The sequence below is a fragment of the Cavia porcellus genome, unplaced genomic scaffold (assembly GCF_034190915.1).
Source record: "Cavia porcellus strain 051 isolate PalLab524CR breed Dunkin Hartley unplaced genomic scaffold, mCavPor4.1 scaffold_23, whole genome shotgun sequence".
NCBI classification, from domain to species: Eukaryota; Metazoa; Chordata; class Mammalia; order Rodentia; family Caviidae; genus Cavia; species Cavia porcellus.
This window is the reverse complement of record NW_026947506.1, coordinates 35,387,521-35,399,051: the sequence shown is the minus strand read 5'-3', so window position 1 is coordinate 35,399,051 and position 11,531 is coordinate 35,387,521. Positions and strand designations below refer to the sequence as shown.

Here is an 11,531-nt window from a genome sequence, read left to right as displayed (position 1 = left end):
AGTACCTGGCTATGCCAGCTGGAAGCAGGGCTGAGGACTGACAGGCAGGAGGTGAGTCCCAGGTGTCAGACCAGTCCCCTGGAGGAATCCTGAAGGAACGGTGGCAGCTCCCAGGTATCCATGCTGCTCTCCTTGCCACCAGGAATGTTAGTGCCTGCTGTCCCCAGGTGAGCTAGCAGGACGCACCACATCACTGAGTCACACATGACTAGGTCCCTGGCTGAACGCAGGCCTCTTCTCCACACCCCAGTCCCTGGCTCCCCATCTCGAGCTGATAAATAGTGAATTAAAGCACAGGCCTGGGCAGCCACTCTTAGCCCCAGCCACGTTGGCCACAGGTCAGGCGGAATCTGGGGAGGAGGCTGGGGTTCTTCAGGCCAGGGTCTGGGTGACAGGAACTCAGAATGAGTGACATAGACAGAAACCGTGCCTTCCTGGAGCTCACAGTCTGGTCAACAGAGGACATCCTAATGCACACCGGAAGGTGATAGGTTCGATATTAAAATATAAAAGAAGTCAAGCATGGTAGTCCACGTCTCTGGAGGCCAAGGCAGGACTGCCACAAGTTCAACGCCATCCTAAACTACATAGTGAGGCCCTGTCTCAGAGAGGAAGAAAACAGATAACAAAACAAAAACCATGGTGTGTGTGTGTGTGTGTGTGTGTGTGTGGATGTGTGAGAGGGTGTAGGGGTGTAGATGGCAGGGAGTTTCTTTTTTTTTTTTTTTTTTTTTAACTTTTTGAGACAGGGTCTCATTGTGCGTGCAGCTCAGGCTGGCATTGAGCTCATTTTGTAGTTCAGGCTGATTTTGAACTCCAAATGATCTTCCTGCAGCAGGCTCCCAAGTGCAGGGATTACAGGCACAAGCCACCTAACCCAGCAACACCCACCTTAAAAAAAAATGTAGTTTTGGATGTAGCTCAGTGGGAAGACCCAGGGTTCAATCCCTCAACACTCACTCCAAAAAAAGGTGTGCATTTGTAATTGGTCCAATGCCCAGCACACTGACTTTGGGATTTTGGGGGTTTGGGGGGGGGGTTGATACTGGGGATCAAACTCAGAACCTTGTACTTACCAGGCAAGCGCTTACACCACTTAGCTAAATCTCCAGCTACACACAAACTCATTACCAGAGAGGGCCCGCCAAAAGTAGACAGACACCGCCCACCTTTTTCTCACACGCACGCGCCCCGCAGCACGCATACGGCCCTGTCACTTGTAAGAGCTCCCTGGAACCAAACTTCTGACCCGCGATGGAGGGGCAGGAACTTACCCTGCGCCTGCACTTTGAGGGACTTCCTGTCGTGGGGGCGTGGCTGCGCAGGCGTGCAGGGTGCCCAGGCCCCTGAGCATAAACAAGAGTAGGGCTGGGACGAGGCAACGTTTGAGCCTGGAGCAGCCAGCGGTGGCGAGTAAGATCCAGCACCGACCCTGAGTGCATCTTGATCGTACCCCAAGAGCGCGCGGCCGCTTGGCCACCACTTTGGCCAACCCGCCGCGCGCGCAGCCATGAACCTCGCAAGTCAGTGCATCAAAGCTGGCGCTAGCCAGCTGCTGTTCGGCAACTTCAACCCCGATAACACGTAAGGCCCGGGCTGCAGCCGGGGTCGGGGCCAGAGGTCAGGGGTCAGAGTTCTTAGCGGGCCTAGGGCGACTGCCTCGCGCCGGTTCGGAGGGGTCGGAAGGGTCGGAAGGGTCACGGCTTGGACTTCCCTAGCCACTGCTGAGGCGCTGCGGGAAGGGAGTGGCTCAAGGAGGCTTGCTGGCGGCTCGGGCTTGGACCCCGCTTCTCCCCATGTTACAGTGGAACTTTGCGGCTTGACTCGCGGTCCTGGCTGCCCCGTGGCGTGGACTTGTCCCCCACCTCCGCCTCCAGGCTCTGCCTTTGCCCTGCTTTTCCCCTTCCGGCCTCTTCCTCGTTGCCCTCGCATCCCATGGCCCCTTCTCTCGCTCATCTTCTTTTTACGCTGTTTTCTTTGCCAGGTAACTGTCTCCTCCAGACAACAAACAACCTTAGCAATATATTGGCCTTGGCCCAGGAGAAACTGAGCCTAGAGCAGTACAGGAACTGGCCCTAGGGATCTCAGGGTGCAGGGCATGGGACATCCGTGGGCAAGAGAGACCGTAATGTCAGTTAGGGGTTCGAACCCGAGCTTATTAGCTCCATATGATAGGGGTCGGAAGTGGCCTCTTCAGGGCTGCCTCTGATGGGTCTTGAGGGGAGTTAATAGATAAGTTTTCTGGAGAAGGAAGGATGAGTTAATGGGGCTGGAAGGGAGAAGAGCCATCTTGGGAAGTAAGAGGAAGTGATGTAAGAGGAGGAGGAGAAGGAGTGAATCACTTGGCATCATTTGAAGTCCTTGGTTGTTAGTGGCAGAATGGAATGAACAAAGTAGAAAATGAGATTTTTTTTTCCTAATTAAAAGTAAACTGCAGAGTGGCAAACACCAGGTTGGAAGTGTGCAGCACGTGCCCTCTCAACAGCACCTTCTCAAAGTTGTGTGGTTGTCAAAGAGAGTTGTGCAGCTATGGGGATTCAGTGCCCACCCCGGGGCCCAAATGACACCTGAGAAAACTTGAACCTAGAAAGAGGGTCAATAGTTGGTTAACCATGGCATGGGGGCAGGCACAGAATCTTGTCTCCTGAGTTCCCTGGCAGTGCTCTTTTCACTGTCATGCTTGTTTTTTGTTTTCACTTTTATTTTTCATATCTCCAGAGCAGAATTCTGAAGACAGTTTAGAATTAATGATGTAGTAATCTATAGAGGTTAAGGCTAGCAAATACTGTAATATTGTGTGTGACCAAAAAGCCAACACAACAAACAATCCAGACAGTCTGTTGCAGTTTGTTGTAGTTGGGATCAACTAGATAATCTGGGGAGAGAGTAGGAAACTTTGAATCATTCTGATTTTATTTAAAACCTTTAGAGAGTCCTGGGAGCCGAACCTGCAGGACTGGATTCCCAGCCATGGGGAGGAGGGGGGCAGGTGGGGAGGAGGGGTTGCAGCATTGCTCCCAGCTGCTAAGACCATGCCCAGTGTCCCAAATCACAGAGGATGCGCAACAGGTTTCTGTAGACCTAACTGGCTCACACCCAGTGACCTCCATGTGCCTAGTAGAGGCTAAACCCAGTCCCAGGAGCCAAACATGCACAAGTTGGCTCCCAGAGCATGGAGGAAGCTTTGAAACATTGCTCAAAACTTGGAAGTATAGTAAAATGTTGAAAGAGCAAAATGCAATCTCAAACTTCTAGTCCAACTTTAGCAAGCCTAGGGAGACTTGGACATAGGAGAAAATGCAAGTCATACACCTGAAATTCCTGAAATGATAACAACTGAAATAAAGGAACTATTCCTGGAAGCTGTAAAAGAACTCAGATCAGAAATAATCTCCCAGGTAAAAGAAGAAATGGTAAGTGTAATGAAAGAAATGCTGAACACATCTAAAGAACAATGAGGAACAATGCAAAAAGATGGTAACCCTGAATGAACAGTGCAAGAAACAAACAATTCATGAAGCAGATTCAAAGAGATATACAGCAAATCAAAAGTTCCATCGAAAGTTGGCAAAACCACCTCCACAAAAGTGAAGATAGAATTTCAGACCTCAAAGACAAGATTGCAGCTAGTGAACAGGAAAGCAAAGATGTTTTAGAAATAACAAGGAATCAGGAAATAATTAAACAGCTGTAAGATGATGCAAAGAAAAACAACGTAAGATTGATAGGGATAAATGAAAACGAAAGGGACAACACAAATGATATCAAGAGACTATTTACAGAAGTAATAACTAAAAATTTCCCAAACATGATAATGTAAACTGACAGATTGGTGAAGCATATAGAACTCCAAATAACCATAACCAAAATAAAACTACACCCAAGCATATAATAATATCCCAGAAATCCAGCATAACGTCCAATACAGTGTCCAACATAACAGAATATTAAAAACTGCTAGACTGGCCCTGAATCAAGGCTGGCAGCTTCCTGACACTGTTGGTTTCAAGCAGGAGCCTAAAGAAATGTCTTCTATGATCTGTTGGCCATTTCAAACCTTGGGCGGTGAAATGGTCAATTCATTAGAAAGAAACAACTTGAAGCAACCCCACTACACACACCCCATGAGTGGCTGTGAGCGTGGCAAGCTGTAGTGGCCCAGAATAGGAGCCACTGGTGTTTAATGTGACCTGCTCCATGCTGGGACTTGGAACGCTGGGAAACCAAGCAACCCCCTGCCCCCATAAGCAGCTGTGAATGTGGCAGGCTCCGGTAGCCGAGGACGGGAGCCTTCGGCATTTACTGGAGCCGTGCCATGCTGGGACCTGGAGTGCCAGGAAACCAAGCAACCCCTCCCCCTCGCCTGTTTTGTTTTGTTGAACTTCAATATACATGAGAGTATGGACAGCTATTTTGAAGAGAACCAGAGGCTCTACAACAGCCATTAGTGACTTCTCTGTTGTCTGGTTTTGAAGACCTAAATCACCTTCCTCATTCTGTTCAGATCAGTTTTATACTATGCTGTTTTGTATGAATTTTCTGTATGTGAAAACATGGAAAACTATTTTGAAGAAAACTAGAGATAATATGATAAGACAGTGAAGATCTCAGGTTGTCTAGCTTTGAAATTTTTATCTTATATCCTATGTTGTTCTGTTGTGTTTAATTTTACCCCCTTTAAAGTAAAAATTTTTAAAAAATTTTAAAAGCTGCTAGAGAGAAGAGACAGATCACCTATAAGGAAAGCCTCTGAGAATCACAGCAGACTTCTGAACACAAACAGTGAAGTCAAGAAGACCATGGAGTGAAGTATTTCAGATCCTAAAGGAAAACAACTTCCAACCCAGACTGATTTACCCTGAAAAACTATCCTCCAAAATGCATAGAGAAATAAAGATACTTCCACAACCAAGAACAGCTGAAGAACTTCATGACCACCAAACCAACCCTGCAAAAAATACTGAAAGACACTCTAGATAGACATAGGAAAAAAACCACTAAACAAGGCAAACAAACAGTGGAAAGGTAAAGAAGCAACAGCAGAAAGATAACGTCAAAAAAGCGAATATATATCAGTTATAACCACTAATGTAAATGGCCTCAATTCACCAATTAAAAGAAACAGACTGAAAGAATGGATCAAGAAACAGCATCCAACCATATGCTGAATACAAGAATCCATCTAACCCGAAAGGAAACACATAAACTGAAAGTCAAAGGATGAAAAACAATACTTTATGCAACAGGAACCCCCCCCCCCCGCAAAAGCAGGGTAGCTATTCTGTTTGCAGACAATGTGAACCTCAACCAAGAATGATAGAAATAAAGAAGGTGGGGCTGGGGATTTAGCTCAACGGCATAAGCACCTGCCTTGCAAGTAGGTGGTCATGAGTTTGATCCCCGGAACCAATAAAAATGAAAAAGACAAAATAAAAAATTAAAAAAAAAAAATAAAGAAGGCCACTAAGTACTAGGTAGGGGAAAATTTCAGGAGGAAGAGATAACAATTTCAAATATATATGCACCAAACTCAAGAGCACCTATACCAGCTATACAAAACAAATAATAACAGAAATGAAAAATCAAATAAACAATAACACAATTATAACAGGAGACCTTAATGTGCCATTGACACAAAGGGACAGATCAATCACACAGAAAATCAGCAAAGAAATAACTGAACACCTGTGAGCAAATGGACTTGTTCACATCTGTGAACAAATGGACTTGATGTACGTGTACAGAGTGTTCCACCCAACAACATCAGAATATATATTCTTCTCAACAGTGCATGGGACATTCTCTAAAACAGACTGTATACTAGTCCACAGAACATAAGTAAGTGCAAAAGAATTGAAATCCCATGCATGTTATCAAATCATAGTGCCATGAAACTAGGGATTAATGATAAAAGAAACTGCAAAAACCCCACAAAAACAAGGAAAATTGAATAATATACTCCTGAGCAGTCAGTTGACTTTTGGTACTAGAGTAATATTTGCTTCCAGGAATGAGTTAGGAAGAATTGCTTCCCTTTCAATTTCATTGAAAAATTTGAGGAATGTCGACATTAAATCTTTGAATTTCTTGTAGGATTCTGCAGTGAATCTGTCTGGGCCTGGGCTTTTTTTTGTTGGTAAGGATTTAATTACATTTTCAGTTTCATTAACTGAAATTGGGTTATTCAGCAGTTTTACATCTTCTTGACCCAGCTTTGGTAATTCATATGTTTCTAGGAATCTGTCCATTTCTTCTGTGTTTTTGAACTTACGAGAGTAGAGGTTTTAGAAATAGGTGTTGATGGTCCTCTGTATTTCCACAGAGTTTGTAGGGATTTCACCATTTTCATACCTTATTACATAAATTTGAGTTTTTTCTTTTTTAAAATAAGATTTGGCTAGGGGCTTATCAATTTTATTTACTCTTTCAAAGAACCAACTCTTTGATTCATTTATTCTTTGTATTATTTTCTTAGTCTCTGTTGCATTAATTTCTCCTCTGATCTTTATAATTTCCTCCCCTCTTTTGGCTTTTGGCTTGACTTGTTCTTCTTTTTCTAGATGTTTGAGGTGTAGAGAAGGGAAGCAATTCTCCCTAACTCATTCCTGGAAGCAAGACCCAACCAAAAAATGAACTAGAGGCCAATCTCCCTAATGAACATAGATGTAAAAATTCTCAATAAAATATTGGCAAACAGAATGCAGCAAATTATCAAGAAGATTATACACCATGACCAGGTGGGGTTCATCCCAGGAATGCAAGGTTGGCTGAACGTACGCAAATCAATAAATGTAATTTACCATATCAATAGAGCCAAAAATTAGAATTACATGATCATCTCTATAGGTGCAAAAAAAGCTTTTGATAAGGTCCAACACTTATCCATGGTAAGAACCTTACAGAAAATTGGAATAGATGGTCTTTATCTCAATATGATGAAAGCCATCTATGACAGACCAACAGCCACATCATATTAAGTGGCCCAAAACTGAAAGCCTTTACCCTAAAATCAGGAATAAGACAAAGATGTCCATTATCACCACTCCTATTCAATATAGTACTGGAAATACTAGCCAGAGCAATTAGATAAGAGAGAAATTTTAAAAAGTAAGGATAGGAAAAGAAGAAGTTATTATTTGCAGATGACATGATACTCTACATAGAAGACCCCCAAAACTTCATTGAAAGACTCCTAGGTATAATAAATAAATTCATTAATGTAGCTGGATACAAAGTCAGCACTCAAAGATCAATAGCATTCCTGTACACTAACAACAAAAACACTGAGAGAGACATAAAAGAAGCCACAATAGCATGCAAAAAAATGAAATAGTAATCAATCTAGTGAAAGAAGTAAAAGATCTATTCATTGAAAATTATACTACTATGAAAAAACAAATCAAAGAGGATCTCAGAAAATGGAAAGACATCCCTTGTTCATGGATAGGAAGAACAAACATGAAAATGGCCATTCCCCCAAAAAATGTTATACAGACTTAATGCAATCCCAATCAAAATACCACTAGCATACCTCACAGACCTAGAGAAATCACTCCTAAAATTCATCTGGAACCAGAAGAGAACTACAATAGCAAAGGCAATTCTAAGCAACAAAGGCAAGGCAGGAGAATAATCCCTGACTTGAAGTTACACTACAAAGCTACTGTAATAAAATCAGCATGGTACTTGAATAAAAACAGACCTGAAGATCAATGGAATAGATTAGAAGATACAACTATAAACACACTCGGCCACCGTATCTTTGATAAAGGTGCCAGACATGTTCGCTGGAAGAAAGATAGTCTCCTTAATAAGTGGTGCTGGAAAAATTGGCTCTCCATATGCCAAAAACTAAAACTATACACGTGCGTATCACCATGTACTAAGCTAAAGTCAAAATGGACCAAAGATCTAAATGTTAAAACAGAAACACTAAATCTTCTGGAAGACAAAGTAGGTAGAAATCTTGAAGACAGAGTTAGATAGAGAATTGATGAACAAGAATCAAACTGCATGCCAAATACTTCACAGAATCAATAATTGGGATCACGTCCTATTAAAGAGTTTTTGCATGTTGAAAGAAACTCCCAGCATGATCAAAAATTGAGAAAAAAAAACCTTAGTCAATTGTCCTTTAGACAAAGGACTTCTGTCTAGAACATATAAAGAATTTTTAAAAATCAGACCCCCAAAATTCAAAGACCCAATCCAAAAATGGGCATCTGAGATGAATACACAGTTCTCAGATGAAGAAATGCAAATGGCAAGTAAAAACATGAAAAAAATGTTCAGCATCATTGGTCATTAGAGAAGTGCAAATTAAAATTACATTGACATTCTGTCTCCCTCCAGAAAGAATGGCAGGACAAAAAAAAACTATCAACAACAAATGCTGGAGAGGCTGCAGGGAAAAAGGAACTCTTTTGCACTGTTGGTAGGAGTGCAGACTGGTGCAACAACTGTGGAGATTCCTCAAAAAGCCGGGATTAGAAGTCCCATTTGACCCAGCCATTCTACTTCTGAGCACATTCCTAGAAGAACTGAAAACATCACACACAGTGATATATGTGCACCTATGTTTATAGCAGCATGATTTGTAATAGCCAGATCTTGGAAACAACCTAAATGCCCATCAACTGAAAAATGGATAAAAAAGATGTATTTTTATACAATGGAGTACTACTCAGCTATAAAAAATGATCACACTAGGGGCTGGGGATTTAGCTCAGCGGCATAAGCACCTGCCTTGTAAGCAGGCAGTCGTGAGTTCAATCCCTGCTACCGATAAAAAAAAATGATCACACTGAAATATTTATAAGTAAATGGATGAAACTCAAGACCATACTCATAAGTGAAATAAATCATATGTGTAAATACCATATAGTCTCCCTAGTGTAATAAATGACAAGAGGACATAGGATGCAAAATACTCAGTATATACAGTGAAAGGATAAGAGTCTACTTACAGGGGAAAAATAATATCTCAGAGAAAATGAAAAAAAAAGGAAAAGAAAAAATATCTAAAATTATATAAACACACTTAGGATAGCTCAGATGATTGTACTACAAATTCTGTAAGTTCTTGGAACAAAAAGTTAACATTCATAGCATTGGAACAATTGTATTATTGTATGGTGATGTGAGGAACTCTTGAAGATCATTATGTAAAATAACCCTAGTTATGCTCCTACCACCTTGTTTGGAAGGCTTGTATTGTCAGTGTTTTGGGTTCTTTGCTATTTTTATTTACTTATATTTTTTGTTTTGTGTTTTTCTAGGAATTTGTTTTGTTTTTCCCTCTAATACAGAAAGGATAGGTATACATGTAAACACTCATACATGCCTAGAACTTCCCCTAAACAGTTTATGAGAATTGATTATATAGTGCATGATGAAATGAACAGCTACTTTGAAGAAAAAGAGACACTATAGTATCCAGGGCTGATTCTGTAGTGTCATGCTGTGAAATCCAGCAATACTATTATTATTTGTTCAGAGTGATTTTAGCCTGTTTTGTATTGTTTAATTTCAACATACATGAAGGGATTGGGGATTTAGCGCAGTGACACAAGAGCCTGCCTTGCAAGGGCAAGGTTGTGAGTTCAGTAAAGTTGCTCAACATACTTGAAGGTATGGACAGCTATTTTGAAGAGAACAAGTGACATTATGGGAGCCATTGTTGATTTTCCTATTGCCTGGTTTTGAGGGCCTGTAATGCCTTCATCATTCTGTCCTCATCAGTTTAATACTATTTTGTTTTGTATGAATTCATTGTATGTGAAGATATGGACAACTATTTAAAAGAAAATAAGAGACATTATGATAGCCAGTGATAATCTCCTGGATAGTGTATAGGATTGATCACCATACTACTAAGTTTTTATTAGATAGTTGAACAGAACTATTTGCAGTCTCCCTGTTTGAATTCCCATTTATATGTTCCACTTTTGTATCTTGAACAATTATTTGTAAGAGGACAATATGTAAACATCAACAAGTGACTTATTACTGTTATTTTTTCTTTGAAAGTATGTACTATTTCTACCCATTTTCCGTTTTGTTTTGTCTTTCTTTAAATAAAAAAAAAATATTCTCTCTTTCTCCCTTTTTTTTTTCTTTTTGAGACAGGGTTTCACTGCAGTTCAGGCTGGCCTCAAACTCACATCGAACCTCCTGCCTTAGCTTCTCTAGTGCTGGGATTACAGGAGTGCACTACCATACCTAGCTGTTGTTATTTTATTTTTAAGTGGGCTGCCACGTTCCTCATATGCTAAAATGTCACTCTGGCCTGAAATAGAACCTTTTCAGTTTTGGGAATCATATGTTACTACTCAGTATTAAAGTTATTAATGCAAGAAATTTCTGTGGAGTTTTTTGTTTGTTAGTTTTGTTTTGTTTTTTGAGAGGTCTCACTATACAGTTTAGGCTGGTCTTGAATTCACTGTGTAACCCAGGCTGGCCTCTCAAGTAGTGGAATTACAGGTGTGTGCACTACCACCATGGCCTCTGTGTCATAATCTTGACTTGCCCAAGAGACCTTGACGGAGAATGAACAAATTGAGAGGAATTGTAAGTTAAGAGGAATTGTAAGTTAGAATTATACTCAAAATTTATTAGACTAAGACAATTCTGGGTTTGGTTTTGCCTGGTTTGGTTTGGTTGGTTTGGTTTTTGATGGGATGATGGTGGTACTTAGGTTGAACACAGGGCCTTTGCGCTGAACTGCAGCCCCAGCCAATCCTGTCTCCCTTTTTGTATTTTGTATTTTCAGACAGGCTTTCACTAAGGAAGTCACCATGCCTGGGATGGAACTCTCAGTCTTCCTGCTTCAGACTCCCAGAGTACTGGCATTGTAGACATTTGCCACTATGCCTGGGTAGTTATTTTTCTGAGTGCTATGTCAGTGTTTCCCAAATTGTGTAAAGCTTAAAAAAACATCTCATATTATCCTCTGGAGAACTAAGAATTTTAACCATAAAGAACCCCCCCACACTTTTGCATTTTAATAGTTAAATATATCTACAACACAGAGAGATTATTTGAGTTCCCAATTAGTATTCTCTTGCCCTGAATATTGAATATTGAGTATTACTTCATACCAGTTTGACAAATATATATATATATATATATCTATATCTATATATATATATATATATATCTTTCTTTTTTTGTTTTTTAAGTTTCTTGAGATAGGGTCTTGCTATGTAGTTCAGGCTGGCTTTGAATTCATTATGTAGTCCAAGCTGGCCTCAAACTTTATAGCACTTTTGCTTACCCTTGAAGGAAATGTAAATGTTCCTGTAGTTCATGTGTTTCCCTCTCTTCTTCCCCACTCTAAGTTAATGTTAGTACTGTAAAGGAAGATGATTTTTGGTAAGGCCAAGAATGGTGAGCTAGAATCCACATGTACTGTACTTAGGGACGCTTGCAGACCGTTTCACTCAAGTCTATTTAAGCTATACAGCAGTTTTACTTGTTTGTTTTTTGTCATTAACATGTTTAGCAACACAGTATTCATTGAAAACCAAGCT

The 11,531-nt window shown here is 40.8% G+C and overlaps 1 protein-coding gene and 1 non-coding gene across 2 annotated transcripts in view; both read left to right on the top strand.

The window, feature by feature from the left end:
- The first annotated feature begins 1,254 nt into the window (after positions 1-1,254).
- The window catches only part of LOC111756912 (WD repeat domain phosphoinositide-interacting protein 2-like), a 28,836-nt gene continuing 18,559 nt past the window's right edge, over positions 1,255-11,531 (top strand). Inside the window, exons 1-2 of the mRNA XM_063233609.1 lie at positions 1,255-1,305; positions 1,460-1,584. Coding sequence (XP_063089679.1) covers positions 1,255-1,305; positions 1,460-1,584 — 176 coding nt within the window. The remainder of the gene's footprint in view (positions 1,306-1,459; positions 1,585-11,531) is intronic.
- LOC111756948 (small nucleolar RNA SNORA2/SNORA34 family) lies at positions 3,963-4,098 on the top strand. The gene has a single exon (XR_002791342.1). It is a non-coding gene; the product is annotated as a small nucleolar RNA SNORA2/SNORA34 family (small nucleolar RNA).